Source organism: Microcebus murinus, chromosome 5, assembly GCF_040939455.1.
Source record: "Microcebus murinus isolate Inina chromosome 5, M.murinus_Inina_mat1.0, whole genome shotgun sequence".
In the NCBI taxonomy this organism is placed as follows: domain Eukaryota; kingdom Metazoa; phylum Chordata; class Mammalia; order Primates; family Cheirogaleidae; genus Microcebus; species Microcebus murinus.
In genome coordinates, this window is record NC_134108.1 from 113,177,119 (window position 1) to 113,199,363 (window position 22,245).

General features: G+C 50.5%; 1 protein-coding gene across 3 annotated transcripts in view; it reads left to right on the forward strand.

Moving 5' to 3' along the window:
* The first annotated feature begins 6,864 nt into the window (after positions 1 to 6,864).
* The window catches only part of GABBR1 (gamma-aminobutyric acid type B receptor subunit 1), a 28,779-nt gene continuing 13,398 nt past the window's right edge, over positions 6,865 to 22,245 (forward strand). The window contains exons 1-11 of one of the 3 annotated variants that reach the window (XM_012760362.3): positions 6,865 to 7,183; positions 7,632 to 7,716; positions 8,377 to 8,580; positions 9,309 to 9,494; positions 10,791 to 10,811; positions 12,115 to 12,275; positions 15,634 to 15,768; positions 16,166 to 16,336; positions 17,408 to 17,509; positions 17,757 to 17,822; positions 18,282 to 18,473. In XM_012760362.3, the coding sequence (XP_012615816.2) occupies positions 7,632 to 7,716; positions 8,377 to 8,580; positions 9,309 to 9,494; positions 10,791 to 10,811; positions 12,115 to 12,275; positions 15,634 to 15,768; positions 16,166 to 16,336; positions 17,408 to 17,509; positions 17,757 to 17,822; positions 18,282 to 18,473 (1,323 nt within the window). In that variant the 5' untranslated portion in view covers positions 6,865 to 7,183. Of the gene's footprint in view, positions 7,184 to 7,357; positions 7,717 to 8,376; positions 8,581 to 9,308; positions 9,495 to 10,790; positions 10,812 to 12,114; positions 12,276 to 15,633; positions 15,769 to 16,165; positions 16,337 to 17,407; positions 17,510 to 17,756; positions 17,823 to 18,281; positions 18,474 to 22,245 lie in introns of those variants that run through there. The other 2 variants (XM_076003560.1, XM_076003559.1) reach the window with 2 other exon arrangements.

The following is a 22,245-nucleotide window of genomic DNA, read 5'->3' on the forward strand; positions in this document are numbered from 1 at the left end:
TAGTGTATAAGCTTGAGCACATTTATAGAGTAAGACTGCTTTGAGATTTTTATGGATTTTAACCATCATCCGCTTTTTATCTTAAAATAAATTACTATACAAAAATTAATAATTTCAAATTTTTTAGGCAAAAACTATGTTACAGTAACATAATGTACACATAACCAGCTAGCTTGTAAAGAGTAGGACAAAAATGGACAAGACCAAGGGAAAACTAAAGCTTTTGATTTAAGTTCTTTAACAACAGCTTTTAGGACAACTTTGAATCCCTAACAGTACTGTTAATATTAGATGATAGTGAGTTAGACACACCTTGTGTACCTCTTTACAGACATTGAATCAGTGGAGTAAACTGTATCTGCAGTTAGGATTAAAAGACCAAAACCAAGCCGGGCGCGGTGGCTCACGCCTGTAATCCTAGCACTCTGGGAGGCTGAGGCAGGCGGATTGCTTGAGGTCAGGAGTTCGAAACCAGCCTGAGCAAGAGCCAGACCCCGTCTCTACTATAAATAGAAAGAAATTAATTGGCCAACTAATGTATATATATATAAAATTAGCCGGGCATGGTGGCACATGCCTGTAGTCCCAGCTACTCGGGAGGCTGAGGCAGAAGAATTGCTTGAGCCCAGGAGTTTGAGGTTGCTGTGAGCTAGGCTGACACCATGGCACTCACTCTAGCCTGGGCAACAAGTGAGACTCTGTCTCAAAAAAAAAAAAAATAAAAAAAAAAATAAAAGACCAAAACCAAAATGTTTTTTATAAACCTTTGATGATTAAATTTGGTTTTTTGCTCTACTTGGTGTTTTATTTATTTTAATTTGCTGACACTTAGGCATATTTGCATTTTTACCTTAAAGTTAAACACATAAGTATTTTTGTTGGTAACCCAGACTTAGTGATTATCATTTGACCAAATATTAAATTTACTTTACTTAGCAAAAATCACACATTACTTTGTCTTTGGCTGAGTTTACATTTTTATAACCTTTATATCAAATCTTTACACCTCAAGAACTTAAAAATATCCAGTAAAACCCAGGCAAAAACAAATGTATGCTGACAATTTGAAAGCATTTTTACTATTACTTTACTAATAACACCTTTTTATTATTTATTTATTTATTTATTTATTTTTTAATAATAACACAGCTTATTTGCTAAGGATTACTAAATTTACGTGAAGCATTTGGGTTTAATTTATGAGCGGTCCTTTAATTTTAAACCAGTCCGGAACCATATAATCACAAATACATAATACATGGACAGACATAAAACATACCCAAACACGCACACTCTCACACACATACACACACACAAAGCTCTAATAAATTTTACCCTAGAACTGTAGCCATGAAATGGTAACGCAAACTCACCAGTCTGTAAAAGAAAGCTGGATCTAAATTTCTTTTGATGAGACTGGAACTTATTTACATGGCAAACTTTAGTTGCTTTCCCTGATAGGTAACCTAATTAGGTCTGTGGCTCAAAGTTTCGGGTAAAGCAGTTTTTATAGCAGTTTGATTTTTTAAAAATTCTTTACCCCTTTAGGTAGTCTTTGCTTGTTGCCCAGGCTATAGTGAGTGCCGTGACGTCAGCCTAGCTCACAGCAACCTCAAACTCCTGGGCTCAAGTAATCCTTCTGCCTCAGCCTCCCAAGTAGCTGGGACTACAGGCATGCGCCACCAGGCCCAGCTAATTGGCCAATTAATTTCTTTCTATTTATAGTAGAGACGGGGTCTTGCTCTTGCTCAGGCTGGTTTCCAACTCCTGACCTTGAGCAATCCGCCCGCCTCGGCCTCCCAGAGAGCTAGGATTACAGGCGTGAGCCACTACGCCCGGCCTCTTTAGGTAGTCTTTTAATTGTAAGCACCGTAAATAATGAGTTATCTTAACATCAGTAGAAAAAGTTAGCAGGTTTTAGAGTAGCCAGAAGAGAGAGAAATAAGCTTGAGACATTTTAATAAGTGGTAGGTCGACCATTTCAGCTCTGAATTTTCCTTGATGTAATTTTGCCCTTTCATAAAAACTTGTGTACAAGAATTAGTTATAACCAGCTGGAGCCCTAGAAAACCTGGCATGCCTTTGAATCTTTTCATTTACAAAAATACTTGTAAGTAGAGGTGCCATAAACCAACTGGGGTGCCCAACAGTTAATTTTTTGTTTGTTTTTACTCCTTTTTAAAGGATTTCCTATTTTTCTTACAGAAAAGCCAATTGAGATTAATTTTAGGATAAAAAGACAATGGAGAAGACCTTTTAGAATGCACCTCCAAACCTAAATTAGGATCCCAAACACAATTCCTAGGAAAAGAACCAGCTCAGAATAAAGCAAGACCATCAACCAAAAATGGGAGGTCCGGATCTCAGGAGGACTCACCAGTCCCGCCAAAGGAGAAGCTCGGAGTTGGAGGCCTAAAAGGGCCATGCCGGTGCCTGGCGCCGAGTCCGCGCTGCTCCTTAGGCGGTCCTGAGTCTTCTCCGCGATCCTGCCGACTACCATGCGCACCGAGATGTTAGACAGAGAAGTGGCGGTGGAGACGCTGCCCTGCCGCAGGTGCAGCAGTGACTTAGGAGGTGGCGGCGGTGGCCTTCTTTTTTTTTTTTTTGACATGACCAAATCTTTAATATCCCCTTGCTGATGAACTACACGCAAGGCTGTAACAACTTGCTGCCAGCTATGTAAATCTAGCTGAGCTTGCGATTGAGATTGACACCAGTAACAGTGTTTCTGCACTAAAGCAAACAGCCGCTTTAGGTTCCTTCTTTAACTTTCACCCCCACAGAGTTTAACAGCCCTGAATTAACTTTCTGTATTCCCGCTCTGTGGCGGAGGGGGTATTTCCCATTTTTCCCAAGAGTCCCCTATTGGGTGACCATTAGCCAAAGAGGTGCCCTCTTGGTTCCCATTTTTTCCCTGAGAGTCCCCTGTTGGACGCCACTTACCAGTAGCCAAAGGGGTACCTGCCCGGTCCTCCACCTGGAAATGACACAGACCCTGCTTGCTGAGCCACTTGTCGTGGCCCATTTACAGGACGGAGGATGAACACGGAACACAAAACAAAAATGCAGAACACAAAGAAAAACGCAGACACACAGATGGCTGACTTGAGTGATAATACACTGGGTCAGTTTTATTTTTGTACTCTAAAAAATTAAAGTTACTTCCTTGTATGTAACCACTCAGGCATTTCAGCAATGGCCATAATTCCGGAATACGTAGCCTTAGGGAATCAGCAGATATCCCCTGACTCAAGGTTTCCAGGTGGTTGCTCTAGGCGCTAGGCATAGATCACGGACTGAGATTGGCAAGGATGGGCAAGGCAGCCACAGGGGGCATTTCTCATCCCCAGCTTCTCTTAGGGTGACCCCCTAAGATCTTTGGCTGAACCCCGGTGCTTTGCATGGCTTAGGTCACCCCTCCCTTGAGGGGTCTTACCCATCATTAACTAACCAGCCATCTTATGTGGCTCAAGCAGCAATCACAGGAACAATGTATTTATCGTGTGGCCTCCAGACCCCATCGCCGTTGGGCTGGGCAGCTCTTGTTTACTTGCAGCTCAGGTCCTTTGTTATGCCTCTAGGCAACAGCCTTGTTTATCACAGGGACCTTGTCCGGAGCGTATTACTTTCAAATGCTCTGGGCAGAACGCGTACATTACTCATGAAATTTAATTCTTAAACTAGGAAAATATAATGTCAGTCCCCAACAACTATAATCAGAGCCCCAGTCAGTACCTCAGATGCCTTTGCTCAAATGAATAATGGATTTTGGCTATACTGATGCAACTTGTTTAGGAGGGTTTTCAAAAAGCCCTAAAAAATGATTTATTGAGGTAATACTTATAAAACATTTGAACAAAAATTGAATGACAAATACAACAAAAAAAGTTACTCAGTTATTTATGGCCAAGAGGCAATCACTGTTAACATTTTGACAGTGCATTTTCTTCCAGCTTTTTATAAAACAATATATTTAACATAGTTGTACACATTTAATACCTTCTCTTTTTTTTCTCAAACTCCCATGTTTCCTCACGTCAATGTCATTAGATACTTTAAAAAACATGTTTTCATAACTATTCCTTTGAATGGGTGCACTCCAATTTATTGAATCAATACTTTGTGATTTGGACATTAAGTTTATTTCCTTTTCTTTCTTTCTTTTGTTGAGACAGAGTCTCACTTTGTTGCCCTGGCTAGAGTGCCGTGGTGTCAGCTTAGCTCACAGCAACCTCAAACTCCTGGGCTCAAGCAATCCTTCTGCCTCAGACTCCTGAGTAGCTGGGACTATAGGCATGTGCCACCATGCCCAGCTAATTTTTTCTATATACTTTTAGTTGGCCAATTAATTTCTTTCTATTTATAGTAGAGATGGGGTCTCGCTCTTGCTCAGGCTGGTTTGGACCTCCTGACCTTGAGCAATCTGCCTGCCTCTGCCTCCCAGAGTGCTAGGACTACAGGCGTGAGCCACAGCACCTGACCTATTTCCTTTTCTTATTTAGCATCAGCTGTGATGCAATGAAAATCACTGCAATAACTTTCAAATTCATCTCTCTTTTCTAGGGGGATTCCTTCCTTCCATACCTCTCATTCTAAGCAGGATTATCAGGAAGTCAGAGACAAGTCGCTGGAATGAAAGACTAGATAAAATTCTTTTTCTATTTTTATTTTTTTTTTGGAGACAGGATCTCACTCTGTTGCCCAGGAGTGCAGTGGCGTAATCATAGCTCACCGCAGTCTGGAAGCCCTGGGCTCAAGCAATCTTCCTGCTTTAGCCTCCTCAGTAGCTGGGACTACAGGCAGATGCCACCATGACCAGCTAAATTTTTATTATTTTTTGTAGAGATGAAGTCTTGCTCTGTTGCCCAGGCTAGTCGCAAACTCCAGGTCTCAAGTGATCCTACCGCCTTGGCTTTTCAAAGTGCTGGGGTTACAGGCGTGAGCCACCACATTCAGCCTAGATAAGGTTCTGGAGAGCTTGTAAGAAGGTTCTTAAGAGTGCACCTGCTCCAGTATTCCCCTACAGAAGGTCCTGCTGGATCTGAGAAAGGTCTGGGAAATGTGTTCTCTGAGCTGCCAGCCTTGCCAGGAGTACACAGGAGCACAGAGAGAGGGTGTCTTGCCGGACAGCTGAACCAGCCTGTAGACCCAGCACAGAGTCAGGAAACTCTTCTTCACACATCTGGGAAAGTCATCCTCATGACATTCTTCCTGGTGTTAATAATTTTAGTTAAGCTGATACTCACATTTCTGAGAGCACAGGAGGAGGGGTGGCTGTCATTTTGAGTGGTTAGAAATCCTGTCCCACTCTCTTCTCCCTTTCTTCTGCTCACTTTCCAGCTCTGTGGTTCTCAACCACTCCCTAGGGAACATTTCGAAAATTTGTGGGTTTTCTTTCTGTAATTACAAAGATGGACGGGGACACTATTGGCATTTGTGGGTAGGGCAGAAGTGTAAGATATTCTTCAAAGCACAGCCTGACACAATGAAGAATTGTCCCTCATCCAGATTCTCAAGTCCCCTAGGACATTCATGTAGGTGAAAACTGTGTTTAATTATCTGGGCCTAGAACTTAATACAATTTTTTAAAAAATGGTTTTAATATACAATGAACTTTCTAGGAATGCAATTACAGTTCTGTGTAAATTTAGAGAAGATTGACTTTAATACCAAAAGTTGTTTAACATTTCATTAAATCAGTTCATTGATGGCAACGTGCTGGAGGTAGTTAAGTCACCAACTCAGTACCTGGATCAGGCTGTGCTCTCCGTCTGTCCTCCTGAGTCTGTGGATGGGCGTAAGAATCTGCCTGCCTCATTAAGACTTCCAGTGTAGTTGGGCCTTGGCACTCACACATTGAAATAATGTTTATGCTATTTTATTACAACTTACTTCTCTTTCATTTCTCTTTTATATTACAGATAGGGAAGTATTTGATTTTTTTAAAAGTTATGTAGGTAGGTTATATCATTTATGAATTTTAATTCAGGATAGCAAAGGGGTCATCACAAAATATTTATTATAAGAAAAGGTTGGAGATTGAGAACCTCAGTTCTAGTCAGTCTCACAGTATTTGACTTCTATCTACCTTTTACCCAGGACCAGCCAGAAAGTCCCGTCTACTTCCCCAGCCCAAACTCAGGCCCAGGAACATCAACAACGACACACACCCCTCCAATGCCAGATGTAGCCAGAGCCCCGGGATCTCAAAAGGCCTGCATTTCCTATCTGCACAGCTTCCAGCTCAACCTCAGTCAAAAAAGATTGTTGGCTAGGGCCTGATGAAGTATTGAAGATAGTTCTTTTTTTTCTCTTGCCTTTTTTCCCCCTTCCAATCTTAATTTCTCCCCTTGATGCCTCCCTCCGGTCTTTTGCTTCCAGTCGGCTCTCATGTCCCCCGCAGAGCTGTCGGGTGGCAACACTGCCAGGCCGGGGAGCCGCCCTGGTCTCGCGTTTAGGCCGCTCCCCGCACCCGCCTCCACCCCGCGACCTCCCGCCCTCCTTCTGACCCTGCTTCTTTCTTTTCCACCGGTCTCAGTTCTCGTGGCCCCGGCCTCTGTCTGCCTCCTCTTTGTGCAGTCGCCTTTCTGCACCTTCACCCCAGCTCCCGGACTCAGCGCCAGCCTTTGCTCGGGTCCTCTCACCCGCACCCCAGTGTCCAGTTATAGTGGCCGTAGGTCCCTCTGCCGCGACCAGATCGGTCCCCGCCCGTGTGCGTGCGCACCGGAGAGTCCCTCCGCGCCGCCCCAGCCCCGCGCCGCTCCCCCGCCCGCCCCCGGCGCTGTGGGCGGTCCAGGGCGGGGCCGGGATCCGGGGCGGCTCCCGGGGCTCGGGTTGTGGGAGGCGCCCTCTCCCCGGTCTCCCCCTCTTTTCCCCCGCCCTGCCTTCCCCTGCACCCTCCTCCATCCCTCCACCCAGGAGCTTTCCCGGTCCCCGGCGCCGCCTCCTTCCCTCCGGCTCCCCGCTCCCTTGGCCGCCGCCGCCCCGGGGAAGGAGAGACAGGGGTGGGGTTTGGGGAAGCGAGAGAGGAGGGGAGAGACCCTGGCCGGGCTGGAGCCCGGATTGCAGGGGAGAAGGGACCGGCGGAGCGGAAAGGTGGAGAAGGGAGGGGGAGCGGGGAGGAGCGGCCGGGCCTGGGGCCTTGAGGCCCGGGAGAGCCGGGGAGCCGGGCCGGCGCGCCGAGGTAAGAGCCAGGGCCGGAGGAAGCGGGGCTTGGAGGGGGGCACGCGGGGGCCGGCCGGCGGGCTCAGGGCCGAGCCGGGGAAGCGGGGCCGGGGAGCGCAGGAACGGCGGGCATGGAGTCGGGGAGCGTTGGGGCGGCTGGCCCGGGAGCGTGGGTAAGCCGGCTCCGGCGAGCCGCGGGGGCCGCGGGAGAGGAGGCGGTGAGAGGTGGAGTCCCGGGAGGGTGGGGGACCGAGGGAGGCAGGAGGAGGGTGGGGACAGGTTTTCTCTCCTCCTCTCCCCCCACCCCGCGCGGGGCTCCGCCCCCGCCTCCTTCGCGGGGCGCTCTCACGGCCCCCGGGCTGAGCCGGGTCCCAGCCTGCGAGGCGACTGGAGAGAGGCCGGGCCGCCTCCGGGTCGAGCCGCGCCGACGGAGCGCGCTCGGGTCCTCACCGCCGCCTCTCACTCAGATGCTGCTGCTGCTGCTGCTGGCGCCGCTCTTCCTCCGCCCCCCGGGCGCAGGCGGGGCGCAGGCCCCCAACGCCACTTCGGAAGGTGCCCCTTCTCCGGCGACCTCGGGCCCTCCTCCACCCTCTCCCTGCGTCTTATTTCTGGTCCTCATCACTATCTCGTCAGCCCGACTTGGCGTCCGGGTCTGGCAACCCCTGTGCTCGGCATCACTTTATTATCCTGACCTCCTTCTGTCGCCCTGCATTACTACCCAGAACCCCCTTTCTCTGCCCACGTTACGCTACACTGCCTTTCCGTGCATTATTTTCTCGGCCCAACCCCCTCTCCTGGCCCCACATACAACCTCAATTCCTCCCTTTCCCTGGTCCCGCTTTGTTGTCCAGGTGGTCTTATAAGGCCCCCCCTTCTTATCCTAATTGAACTCAAATATTTCATTTAGCCCCTTTTTGGAACCAAGCTCCACCGACATATTATACCCTTCACAATTGCTTAATTACTTTTCTTCATTACTCTGACCAGCGCCCTTCTCTCCACACTCGTGGGTTCCGTCATCGGCTTTAGCCCTGGCCCTTTACTCTCCCTGGCCGCTAGCCCAAGGTTCTGTACCTGTCCCCACTTCAACCCGCTAGCACCCATCCCTTGTCTGTCCCAGCCTGCCCACGGACCACGCCCTGCTCGCCCTGCCTCCTGCCAGTTTTTTTCTTCTTCCCCAACATTCCTGAGTCTACCTCCCCGCCCCCTCAGGTTGCCAGATCATACACCCGCCCTGGGAAGGGGGCATCAGGTACCGGGGCCTGACTCGGGACCAGGTGAAGGCTATCAACTTCCTGCCCGTGGACTATGAGATTGAGTATGTGTGCCGGGGGGAGCGCGAGGTGGTGGGGCCCAAGGTCCGAAAGTGCCTGGCCAACGGCTCCTGGACAGATATGGACACACCCAGCCGCTGTGGTGAGTAGCCTCGGGAAGCCCCGCCCCTCCGCAGACCATTCCTTATCCTGCCTCGAACTTGGCATCGCTGCTTGCAAAGTCAGCACTTTAAATCCAGTGCGACCAAATTCACCAATACATTTGTTGAATAACTACTATGTGAGGGATTTGGCGGTGTGCAGTGGAGGTGACAGAGCTAGCAGCCTGCACATTTCATTAGGCCACTGATCACTGGACAAAATAACTTTGCTTATTCATCATGTGAGCTGTTCTCTTTGAGTACAGTACATAATCAGTGGTAGATTATGCCAAAAAATTCTAAAACGATTTCATCACATTTTTGAATACCTCTGTCTCCATCCCAGAAAGAGAAACAAAAGCCAGTTTTATATTAATATAAGCCAACTATAATAAGAAAAGCAGGTCTGATTGTCTATCCAAAGTTATATACATCTACACATTTCAAAGCCAGAGAGTCACCCACTGTAGCTGACTTTGAAGAGATCCCATTTTGTGTGCTTTTATAGCCCCATCTTGGGTTCCTACAATGGAAATGTTTTTTCTTTTGGGAATGTGTGGATGCTTTCAGAGTAAAGGGAAGATGGAAGGTAGGGAGGCAAATCCTTTTTACACATGACTTTCTGTAGAGCAGGATACTTGTGGCTCCAAGCCCAAACTTGATCCCCTTGCTCTGTGAGGAGCTGGAGCCTTCTCCAGCTCGCCTCTCTTCTTGTCCTGTCTTTCCACAGTCCGAATCTGCTCCAAGTCTTACTTGACCCTGGAAAATGGGAAGGTTTTCCTGACGGGTGGGGACCTCCCAGCACTGGATGGAGCCCGGGTGGATTTCCGGTGTGACTCTGACTTCCATCTGGTGGGCAGTGCCCGGAGCATCTGTAGCCAGGGCCTGTGGAGCGCCCCCAAGCCCCACTGCCAGGGTGAGGGGCAGCCGCCCGCACACAGCTGATGAGGATGCTTGTGCAAGGGTGGGAGTGGGTGGGAATGGGTGGTGGGAAAGGATTGGGAGCTATAAAAGTGGGGGATGGCCTTGGAAAGGTGGGGGTGACAGCCCAATCCTTCCTTCCATCTATCTGCCTCATACTTGTTCCTGCTGTCCCCATATCCGCTTTGTGGATGTTGGGGGGTTTCTTTCCTTTACCTTTTTTCATATCTTCTCTCTGCTCCCTATTCTTAGCCTCACATTTTCTTTTTTCCTTTGTGGATCTTCTTAAGGTTTAAGATGCTCCAATTTTCCCTAGACTCATTCCCTTTCTCTAAACTTAGAATTTTCAAGAATTGATCCCTCATCATTCATTATATAATTGATTTATTATAAAGCCTCAGAAACAAATCATACATTGTATTTAGAAAAACTGATAAGAGGAGATCTGGGACTGGAAACATAGTAGGGTAAAATACTTAAAATTGGGGGCAGGATTATCAGAACATTAAGGACAACCCAGGGTGGGTGGGAGAACAGTTCTTTTCTGTACCTCCCCAGGTACTGCCATCATTCCCTAAGGGATTGGTGCTGTGTCTGCCTACCGCTTTTTTGCTATCTAATTCTGCAAACTCTCCCTCAGCAGCCACCTCTCCTGGGATGCAGCCATCCCATTCCTGTGCCTCATACTGCCTCTGCCCTTGTAGACTCTTTCCAGATCCTTTGGCCTGAATTTCCTCCTGTAACTCAGTTATTTGGCTTCCAGTTTACTATCCCACTTAGGAAACTGGGAGCCCCATCAGGGTGGATTTACTGTGAAGCTGATGAAACTAAAGCTTCAGGGTGCCTCACCTACTGGCCCTCTTCCTGTGCTCTAATAACGTAGTGGGCTCTAATAATTTGTTCAAATGGTAATAGGTTTTGGTAATAATTGCAAAAATAAGACTTTTAACAGCATTTGCTTAAAGCCAATTGTATGTGTAATATTTTTTTTCTTAAAGCCCCCCCCCAAGTTTATAATATTCAGGCACCACAAAACTAGATTTGCCCCTGCCTTTGCTGTTGGCACTCCTGTCTCAAAATCTGTTGTCCTGTGAAAAATAAGAGAAGAAAATCAAGTCCTGACCCCCAGCCCCACCTTGCTCTTATCCTCAGGCACCCTTCCCTCAGAAACACAGGCTTCTGCTCTCCCGGTCTTCGGCACGGACAGGTGTGGGAGGGGGCTGGGGATCAGGCCTGGGAAGCTGGGCACCAGTGGTAACTCTTCTCTGATCCCCGTCTTTCCTGCTGCCAGTGAATCGAACGCCACACTCAGGTGAGATGAGACGCCGGCATCGCGTGCACTGCATCTCCTTCCCCTTCACTCTGCACCCTCCCCACCCAGAAATGCTGCCCTTAGGCTATGGGACGTCGTCCTTTTCCCACTTCGCCCCACCCACCCGGGTTTGCAACTGTCCCCTTTTCTCCCTACTGGTTTCCCACCTCCAGTCTCGGTTTTCCGCGGCCGTCCCTCCCCTGCCCCCGCTTGGCTGCACTGCCCTGGTGCCACCTCCTGCGGGACTCCGCCAGCCACCTAAAGGCTGAGCCCCAGCAGGGGGCGGCACCGTGCCGGAGCCCTGAGCTGCCCCGGGTTCCTTCGGGCCCCTCCTGGGATGTCACCCGGCGGACTCCCTCAGCGCACCGCACCTCAGCCCTGGCAGGCCTCTCCCACTCCCTCTGAGCTCTTCTCCACACCCCCTTCCTTGCACCCCTTCTGTCGCAGTCCTTCTCCCGCTCCCGTCCCCAGACTTGTCCTACCCAGCCGCTCTTCCCTCCGGCCCGCCTGCACCCCGCGCCGGTCCCAGCCCGCCCGCGCCCCGCTCGTCTCCACCGCCCTCCCGCCTCCAGCCATCTCCCCCACCCGTTTCAGACCTCAGGCGCCAGCCCCTCGTCTCGCCCCACTCTCCTCCCCCTCTCCGCCCCTCGCCCTGCCGAGCTCAGCCTCCCGCCGCCTCCTCCGCCCGCCCCTCCCGCGCCGAGGTGGGACCCTTCCTGCTTGCCTCCCGCCTCCCTCTGACCGCCGTCGCTCCTCGCGCAGCTTCCCCCTGCCCCCTTCCCCTCTCCCCTCCCTCCGCCCCCCGCCCCCTTCCCCTTCCCCTCTCCCCTCCCTCCGCCCCCCGCCCCGCCGCCTGCCCGCCCCGCCGCCTGCGCTCGCCGCCCGTGACGTCAGCGCCCCCGCCCGGCCCTGCAGCTCCCTCCTCCTCCTCCCCTCCGTCGGTCAGTCAGTCCGCGAGGGGAGTCCGCGGTGGCGCGAGTGAGAGCCGCGGGATCTGGAGGGAGCCAACCTTCCCTGCTTCTCCGGGGCCCTAGCCCCTGCCTCCCCACAAAACCGGGGATGGAGGCGCCTCCCCGACACCCCCTCAGCAGGCCTCCCCAGGAAAAGTGTCCCCCTTGAGCGCCTCCCCTCCCCAAGCAGCTACCCCTGCCCCCAGCCATGGGTCCGGGGGCCCCCTCTCCCCGGGTGGGGTGGCCACTGCCGCTTCTGCTGGTGATGGCGGCAGGGGTAGCTCCGGTGTGGGCCTCCCACTCCCCCCATCTCCCGCGGCCTCACCCGCGGGTCCCCCCGCACCCCTCCTCAGAACGGCGCGCAGTGTACATCGGGGCGCTGTTTCCCATGAGCGGGGGCTGGCCAGGGGGCCAGGCCTGCCAGCCTGCGGTGGAGATGGCGCTGGAGGACGTGAATAGCCGCAGGGACATCCTGCCGGACTATGAGCTCAAGCTCATCCACCACGACAGCAAGGTAGCCCTGGACATGGGAGTGGTGGGGGTGGGCGCTTGGGGGCAGGGGGCCTGCCAGCTCCGTGGGGCTCGGTATGAGTCGCCTCTGGGATTGCAGGGCAGGCCCCTCCCATGTGTGACTAGCAGGAGGTAGGCTGGTGGTGCCGGAGCTTGGGGAGAGGAGCTTGGGGAGAGTCGCAGGGGCTGGAGGTTCAAGATGAGGGTCTAGAGGTTGAAGACGTCAAGTCAATCACGCTGCTAGGCAGCACCTTCTGCCCCGCTGCAGGAGACTCATGGAAGTGCCTGGGGGCTGTGATGGATTTAGGGTAGTGGCCGATCCTGATCCTCTGGGGGAGTAAACTAACCCTGGGATGGGTTGGGGGTGGAGGGATTGTCAGAAGTGGAAAGCTGGATCAGGGGTTTACGTTTACCATGGCAACAAGGTAAATCTTGGCGTAGGTTGGGGCTGGAAGGAATAGGGACAGAATCAGGAAAATTTTGAGGGATTTGAGAGCTCTGGTTTATTTATCACAACAAACAGCAAGGTAGCTGTGAGCCCTTCCCAGCTCCTTCTTGTCTCTCTATTGTCAGCCCCACTGAGGATTCCTGGGCTGTGGGAATACTTGGCATGTGGGGTTTGGTGGTTAAGAGGTGGGCAGAGGCAGTTGGATTAGGGTCGACACTGGAGCCCCCACAATAGCATGGGGACGGGGAAGTGTCCAGATACAGGGAGAAGAACAGAAAAGAATTGCATTTGTGGGGAGGAGGGAAAGGAGGAAGGGTGGGTTAGTGAGAGAAGCTGGGACATCCTGGGGAACTTGGCCCCCTCTTTATCTTCCCTTTAGGCATTGTGGCCTTTAGGATGTGAAAAAGAGAATGGGATGTAGGGTTAGGGAGGGGAGCAGGGGGAAGGTAGGAAAACTTAGGTCCAGGGGTATTAGGGTGATGGTTTATAATGAGATTCCTTTCCCCTGCTCCTCTCCCCTATAGGAATAATTGGGGGTGTGGGGAAGAATGCGACAAGGGGAAAGAGGAGATTTGGGACCTCCTCAGATTTATCTTCTCTGACATGTGGCCCCATGGGCTAAGGGATTGGGCTAGGGTGACAGAGTACAGAAAGTGAGGATCTGGTGATCTTATACCTGGGGTGCATTTAGAATTTAGATTCTTTAGAACATCAATAAACACCTAGGAATAGGCATGTGATTGGGGGACAGAAGTGGGCCTGAAGGCAGGGTGCTTGGAGAGAAGAGAGCAGGGGTGTCAGGAGCTTGGAGAGAGAACCTCAAATCCCTTGTGACTGCTACCATCTCAGTGGTTCTCAAACTTCAGTGTCTATAGGACACCAGAGGAGTTTGTTTAAAATAGATTCTAACTCCTTGGTCAGGGATGAGTCCTGAGTATCTGCATTTTTACCCACAGAAATCCTGTCTTGGTGGATGCCTGAGCTGTAGCTAACATAGGGTGCCTATGGGAAGAGCAGTAGGGCACAGGAAAATGATTAGGTGTTAGTGTAGGGGAGGCCTGAAGAGGAATAAAGGGTCAGATCTGGTGGAGGGGTCAAGCTTAGGACAAGAGAGAATTGGCTGTGTGGGTGGGCATGTGGGGAGAGGACAGGGAGGGATGGGTGCAGGCTTTAGGGTGGGAATCACAGGCACAGGGGAGCCCTGGCTGTGAGCTCAAACTCATCCACCATGACAGGTGAGTCCCTGAGGTGCTGGGGAGCAGATGGGGGACCTGGGAGGAGGGAGCTGGAGACGGTAGCAGAGGCAGTAGGGGCGGGGTGGGAAGGCAGAGAACTGGAATGTGTCAACTGGAACTGTCACTTCCTGCCTGAAAATCCAGATCCTTGTAAGAGCAAAGGAGAGGGAGGAGAACAGAGGAAGTTCACTGGGAGGGGTGAGAATCGGAAGTGGGGAATACTACGTGTGTAAGGGGGAGGGGTGCGTAAGGGGGAGGGTCGCAGGAAAAGGTAGAGAAGAAATTAGGAAACAAAAAGAGATGTTGGGTACACACTGCCCTGTTTATACGTGTCTTGTATGTTCTTGCACGTCCTCATTGTTCCCATTAACCTTTTCTTTAGGTGAACAGTGGAGGGACATGGAGGGGCCTTGGGAGAAGCTGGGACAGGATCTGGAGTACTAGATGCTGGGAGGGCGGGGAAGGCGGGGCCTGAGGATAGAGAAATACAGAGAGGCACAGGTGGAGGCATAAGGAGAAACCTGCATGATGCTGTTGCGCTCTGCCCTTGGCAGTGCAGGGTGGGTGGGCGGCAGAGAGTTTAGGTGAGTGTTGGCTCCGTGAGCTTCCCCTGGTCCCCTTCTCCAGCTTCCCAGTGTCCCAAATGTCAGGCCACCATGGGAGGTGAGCAGGCTCTGGGGGCCTTCTTTATTTCCTTTCTACCTGCCCCTCCCTCACATCAGCCTCCCTAGTTTCCCTTCCTCCTGGGTCTCTCTGCCCTGGCTCCCCACTGGCTGCCATTTCTTCTTCACTTGCTTTGGGCTCCAGCAGCTTCTGAAATGTCACATGTCAGCAGGAGGGGAACAGGCAGTGGGAGACCTGTGGCTGGCTCTTCCTCCTCCCTTCCCCTCCTCTCCTTCCTCTCTAGCTTTCTGCATTGTTTACTTTCCCCAGCTCAGAGGAGTCTCTTTTTCAGGCACCCCTAAAATCATCTGGTTTCTTGAGAGTTCCATTCTACTAACTTTTCCCCATTGTTTCCTTATCCTATGTTCTTCTCCACTTCCACCTCTGAGTGTTTTTTCTAATGGACCTGCCAAATGTCAGTGCCCAGCAGGAGGGGATGGATTCGGAACAGAACCCCCTGGTGGTCTTGTTCCTATTCTCTTCTGTTTACTTAAGGCTAACCCTGAAAAGAGAAGAGGGAGGAAACTAATGGAAGGTGGAGAGAGGGAGCTGCTCAGAGGTGAGGGAGGAATTTTCATAATAGGGCTTGGAGCATGCTGTGTTGAGACGGGGGAGCATTTACTCTTATTCCTACAGACTCTTTTTCTACCCACAAATGGATAGAAATATGGGGTAAGGAGTCGGGCGCCAGAGGTAAGGGGGGCTTGAGGCTGTCTGAGGGTGACCCAAAAGGAGGGAAGGCAGTGTGGCGTGGCGTTAGAGCCCTCCGAGGGTGTGCAGGAGGGCGTATGGATAAGGCACCAGCTGGAAGACAGAGAAGGGAGTTTAATGAAAAAGAAGGAAAGAAAAAGTTGCTCGACAGGAAGAGATGTCAGGAAGGAGAGGAAAATAGTAGTAGTAATGCAAGTGAGTAACTGAGAAAGGAACTAGTTTGAGGAGAGAAAAGAATGGGAAATACAGGCAGGGGAGGGGCCCTAGGAGAGCCTGCCCTCCCGACTTCTCCTCCCCCCATTCAGTGTGACCCAGGCCAAGCCACCAAGTACCTGTACGAGCTGCTCTACAACGACCCCATCAAGATCATCCTTATGCCTGGCTGCAGCTCTGTGTCCACGCTGGTGGCCGAGGCTGCCAGGATGTGGAACCTCATTGTGGTAAGCAGGGCTGTGGAGTGAGCAGGTGGGGTCACCCCCTTTTGGGCTCTGCTGAAGGAAAGGAGATTGAGGTTAAGAGGACCGTGAGGATCTGCTTCCAAGGTTCAGAGTCCTCTGCAGGCCTGAGCCGTCAGCGTCCAGCGCCAGTGGCCGGCAGTGCTGCAGCTGACTTCCTTCTTTGGGAGGAGTTGGAGTTAGATCGGTGGAAGAGTGCTCTGACTGTAAGGAGCATGTGGGCCTCTGAGAGTCACTTTTTCTGGAGCAGACCAGAGGTGGGGACATTTGGAGGGAGTAGCAGAGAGGGACCCAGAGGTGGGGAGAGGGTTTAAGCAACTCTTAGCCACTCTCAGTGGAGTCCAGGATGAGAGACCCTGTTGCACTCTGCCTGCCCTCCTAGCTTTCGTACGGCTCGAGCTCACCAGCCCTGTCAAACCGGCAGCGTTTTCCCACATTCTTCCGAACGCACCCATCGGCCACGCTGCACAACCCTACCCGTGTGAAGCTCTTTGAAAAGTGGGGCTGGAAGAAGATCGCCACCATCCAGCAGACCACTGAGGTCTTCACTTCGGTGAGGAGGGACTGGGCAGCGGGCGCATCTGCTCCAACTCCTGCGGGGGGAGGGTAGACTAATTTTGGGGGAAGATCTTGGTTCTTTATCAAAGGAGAACACATTCCAAGGGGACTAAGTATGTGTTCTTTCTGCAGCCAGGGGGACGAACGAGGTGAATTTTTGGGATCCTCCCCATCTTTTTGATTTTGTGATTATTTTTCTCCTTTTGATGCTCTGTTCCCCAGACAGACAGGCCCCAAATGACTCAGTTCTATTAAAGCAGGTTCAAGCCAAAGTTGAGGGGAGAGAAGGGAGGGATATTAGATAGGAATCCAGGAAGGCAGCAGATTCTGGAGGTGTTCAAGGGGCGGTGGGTGGGTGTGAATGGGAACGGGATGGAGCGAATGGGTACAGGGCAGAAGCGGAGATGAGGGAGGGAGAGAGAGAGAGGAAGGGGAGTCAAGGGGAGAGATGGACAGACAGACACCTAGTGGGTCTGGTGGTTGACACTGAGAGAGATGCCAACAGAGGAGAGGTAGAAGGAGAGAGGAAGATCTGGGGAGTAGAGCAAAGGCCGGCCCTGCGTCTGAAGAAGGCAGTCTGCTCTCTGCCTTTCATTCCGTTATGGGGCCTCTATCCACTCTTGTGTTCAGTGGCTCTTTAATCCTCCCCCATTTTCTCTCAGTGATTCAGACCATTCTTCTCTGATGCTTTTGTCTGTCTGCCTACTTGCTTCTTGAGGTTGATATTATCCCATCTGTACCAGTCCCTGCCTGGTCTTTCCTGGTTCCTCTATGTTTCCCTTTCCCCATTTTGCTCCAGTGATAGGAGTGGGGTGAATAGGGTGGCTTCCTGGGACACAGACCCACAGGAGGGCTCACTGTGCACCTGCCCACTTGCAAGCCGAGTCCTGAGACTCCAGACGGTTTACTTCCGACTCTCCCCACCTTGTGGGCAGAAGCTGCCAAGGGAAGGTTCAGGATGGCTGCTCCGGTGCTCTGAGAATTGCTCTGTAATCACCAGTTGTCTCTGGTCTATGCTCCATTCTGTATCCCACATTTTCCTACTTATTTCTCATTCCCACCCAAGACTCTGGACGACTTGGAGGAACGAGTGAAGGAGGCTGGGATCGAGATTACTTTCCGCCAGAGTTTCTTCTCAGATCCAGCTGTGCCTGTCAAAAACCTTAAGGTGGGCTCTGTCTGCAGAGGGCGGGGCAGAGGGACGGTGGTTGGCTGGAGAGGAGCCAGGTGGGGGAAGTTGTGTGATTCTGGGAGGCAGCAGCGACTCCTGGGGAGGTTTGGCTCCACCTTCCGGTAGACATTTATCTACTATCCTTTGAACACTGTCCTTCCCTAAGCACTTTGGGATGGGAAATCGAAGTTGAGAAGGTGCTGGCTCCGCTGCTCAGGAGCTCTTTTCTCTCTCCATTCTGTAGCGCCAGGATGCCCGCATCATCGTGGGACTCTTCTATGAGACTGAAGCCCGGAAAGTGTTTTGTGAGGTGGGGTTGGGATCTGAAGAGGGAGTGGGACCCGGTGGGTGCTCTTCCTGGGTTTTCTCCCGGGATCTCTCTCTGCATCTCTGCTCAAGTGATAACAACTGATACCATGTCCCTGTCTATTGGCCCTGGCTCCATCCCTGTCTGCGCGCACATGCACACGCACAAGCGACAATTTCTCGGATCTCATTTTCCTACTGCTTTGTGTTTCCTGAGCAGCCTGTGAATTCTGTCTTTCCTGGCTGGCTGGAAAAGGCCACTCAGAAATAGTGGGGCTGGGAGGCACTGAGAAGGAGGAATTGTTGAGCTTTCCCTACCACTCCCAAGACTTGTAGATTCCACTTTTTATTAATAGCTCTGCTGTTCTTCCCCGATTCCCAGGAGGCTGAATAGTGTCAAGTGAGATAAGACAAAAAAAACAAAGCAGAACAAAAACTCGGCCCTCCTCGTCTCTGTATTTAGGTGTACAAGGAGCGTCTCTTCGGGAAGAAGTATGTCTGGTTCCTCATCGGGTGGTATGCTGACAATTGGTTCAAGACCTATGACCCGTCTATCAACTGCACGGTGGACGAGATGACCCAGGCGGTGGAGGGGCACATCACCACCGAGATTGTCATGCTGAACCCTGCCAATACCCGCAGCATTTCCAACATGGTGAGGGCGTGGGGGTTTAGAGGCTGTACCCCAGGGCAGTGGGGCGGACCCAAGGAACTTCTCAGGGGAGGGGAGGACAGAGGGTGTGGAGTCTGGACATACAGGAGGGGAAGGGGCTGTGCCCCACTCTGAACTTACACGTGTCATGTTTCCCGTGCTCTGTTGTGACTCCCTTGGTCGGGAGAGAGAGGGAAAAACGATAGAGTGGTGTGTTCAGTGGGTTCCTGATGAGTGGTAGGGCTGTTACCATGGAGACGAGGAGAGGCTGGTGAGAAGTCTCGGGAAGAAGAGGTGTTAATGATAACATGGATGCTTGCGTCTGCAAGCACACCTTTATGGGAGCACCGTTTGCGGGCGGAAATGTGTTTTATTTTCTTGGTGACTTACGTTAGCACTTCAGAGTTGCTTGATATTCACTCATGACTGATAGGCAGTTAGTTTGAATCCTGATGCTTTCTTTTACTGATTCCTTTTTTAGAATTTTAGATTTAGCAGGGATTTTGAAATCATTTAGTCCCAGAGCACTGGTTAATGAGAGACTTGGAGCTAGAAGATGCACCCTCTGATTTGGGAGGGCTGGGCAGCCCACAGATGCGGCACGGCTGGTGTGGGCGCCGGAAGCGGTTCCTTCCTTGCCCCGTGCTGTGTCTCGGAGTCCGGGGATCTGGGGTGAGCTTGAGAGGGGCCTGTGTGTCTGCCTATTACACCCAGTGCATACCTGCTGTGGAGCACATGCTAGGCGTGACTTAATGGTCGTGAAGCTCCCAAATGGCTTATTGAAAACTGTCCTAGATACATGATTTTGGTCATCCTAACAGTAGTACTGTGCTGTAGATTTATCATTTACATTTTATAGACTCAGGTTTACTGTCCCAGGTCATGCAGCTACTGAGTGGTTCAGCTGGAATCGAATTCTAGTTAAATCTAACTCCAAACTGCTCTGCCTCCTCACTTCTCATGGAAAACCAGGAAGTCTGACTAAAAAGTTTGTACTTTTATCTCCTAAAGCTTTTTAGCCAGTGGCAGTTTTTCAGCAAGGGAGAAGTAAGATTTGGGAAGTTGGTTCTGGTGGTGGATTGTGATGGAGATCAGTAGCCATGTGGACTCTGATCACAGACACTGTCCTGGGGAATTCTAAAGGGACTCCATGCCTACAGTCTCTTAGCTGAAAAATCCAATGAAAAGATCCTGGAAGGTCACTGCCCTGGAGCATACCTGAGAGGTGAGTCATCCTCAGGAACCTGGGGAAGTAGTGGAGCTGGCTGCGAAGGCCAGGAAGACTTATTGGTGCGCTGAGCCCAGGACCTGCCAGTCATGGCTTCTGTCCCATAGCAAGGGACTGGAGGAGCCTGACAGAAAATGGAGTTGGTTAGGAATGTGGAGGGACACCTGAGCTTTGGAGCAGGATGACTTGGAGAGTCTCTTTTTGGCTCTTGGTCTCTAGAGAAAGGTAATGTCTGCCTTTGAGGCCATAGAGTTTCTAGTGATACCAGCCTAAAATGCCAGGTGGAGAAGCCAAGATTTTCCAATAGAGGATTGAAGCAGCCTTAACAACTGTCTAGGAAAGAGATTATAAATCAATCAAGCAGCACTGAGACCTAGAGGGCCAGAACCGTGCATACTTAGAAGAGAAGCAGAGTTGCCTTTGCTCTCTGAGGATGGCCTTATGTTCAGATCAGTAGTTCTCAAACTTTAGCTGTCACCAGAACCACCTGGAAAGGCAGATAGTACACGGGGTTATTGGGCCCTTCCCTTGGAAATTCTGATTCAGTAGATCAGGGGTAGGGCCTGAGAATTTACGTTTCTAGCAAATTCTGGGGATGCTGATACTGCTGGTCTAGGTATCACACCTTGAGAACAGGGCAGTGGTTTCTAACCAGAGGCTGCAAGGTCTGGAGACATTTCTGGCTGTCACAGCTGGCAGTGGCAGTGTGGGGAGGCGTAGATGCTCCTCATATCTCATGGGTAGAGGCCAATGACGCTTCCAAATATCCTACAATGCACAGGACAGCCCCTGCCAAGAAAGAGCTGTCCTGCCCAAAGTGTCAATGCAGAGACCTAGAAACTCTGGTTTAGAGAAAAAATCTTTAGGGACTGTATGTGGAAATGGAGAGTGAGAGTGGCTTTGGAGAACTATAGCAGTGGGTTAGAACGGAGGTGAGAGGGGGCGTATCCGGTGATACGGTTGTGAGTAACTCCTGATTGGGGTAGAGCTTCCATCATACCTGGGTCCGATACAAACTAAAAAACTCAGAATGTACGTTTTAGATTGCTGTTCAGCATCCGTTCTCACATATAGAGACAACCATACAGGGCTGTCAGGGTTAAAAACATTAGGATCATACATTTGCACTTGATTAATTCATTAATTTCTATGGGTTGTGGGATTTTTGTTATTTAGTTTTCCTTAAGTTGCATAGTAAAATTTCTCTTTGAAAATTTATAACCATATCTCTGCTGACTCAAGGGAGAAAGATTGTTTTTTCATAATTTTAATCATGGGAGGCTGAGGTGCCCCCAGTGGCTGGGCGTTTCAGTGGTAGTGACCGGGAATGAGCAGGCAGTATGAGGATCTGGCCAGGGGATGGCAGCGTGCTGAGCAGATTAATCCAGTCCCACCTGGGTGACTTTTGGTTGCAGTATTTACTTTGAACTGAAGATTGGAGAGACCTGGAAGCCAAAGGACTGCTCAGAAAGTCTTAGTCTGGCCGCTGTCTGTGCAGGTGCAGGTGCATTTCTATGTCAGAGACAGTGCGGGAAGAGTGTGGACTTCGGTGCCAGGCTGCCTGGGTTTGAATTCCAGCTCTGCCACTCACCAGCAGTATAACTTTATGGAAGTTATATAACTTTTCTGTGCCTCAGTTTTCTTATTTCTGAAATGGGGATAATAATATGCAGTATATACCTCATTGGATTGTCTGAGGATTAAATACGTTGACATACATACCTTCATTTTTTATTATTATTAATTTTTTTTTGAGACAGAGTCTCGTTTTGTTGCCCAGGCTAGAGTGAGTGCCGTGGCGTCAGCCTAGTTCACAGCAACCTCAAACTCCTGGGCTCAAGCAATCCTTCTGCCTCAGCCTCCTGAGTAGCTGGGACTACAGGCATGTACCACCATGCCCAGCTAATTTTTTCTATATATATTTTTAGTTGTCCAATTAATTTCTTTCTATTTATAGTAGAGACAGGGTCTCGCTCTTGCTCAGGCTGGTTTTGAACTCCTGACCTGGAGCAGTCTGCCCGCCTCGGCCTCCCAGAGTGCTAGGATTACAGGTGTGAGCCATCGTGCCTGGCCGATATACATACCTTTAAAAAGTGCCCAACATATAGTAAAATCAATATAAATGTTAGCCATTGTCATCATCATCATTATTCTGTGTATGGAGGGATGATACTAATGAAACATTTCAATAAAAAAATTAAGAAGACTTGGTGAATTGAAAGAGTCTAATGTGATTCCAAGGTTTCAATCTCATGTACTGGGAAGTATTGAGAGGTGAGGAAAAATTGAGCTTTGCCTTGGATATTTTGAATTTGAAATTATTGATCATACAGTTACAAGTCCCTTAGAGTCAATCAGAGATACAGATTTAGAATATTGAGAAATTATATAATAGATCTGAGTGTCAGTTACAAAGATGAGGTCAAGACAGGGAAATTTACAGAGAAAATGTAATTTACTTTATACCCAGCATTTTATATATGTTCTTGTTTTATCCTTATACTAACGCTTTAAGGTAGCAGTAGTCCTATTTTTGTCTTACTCTGT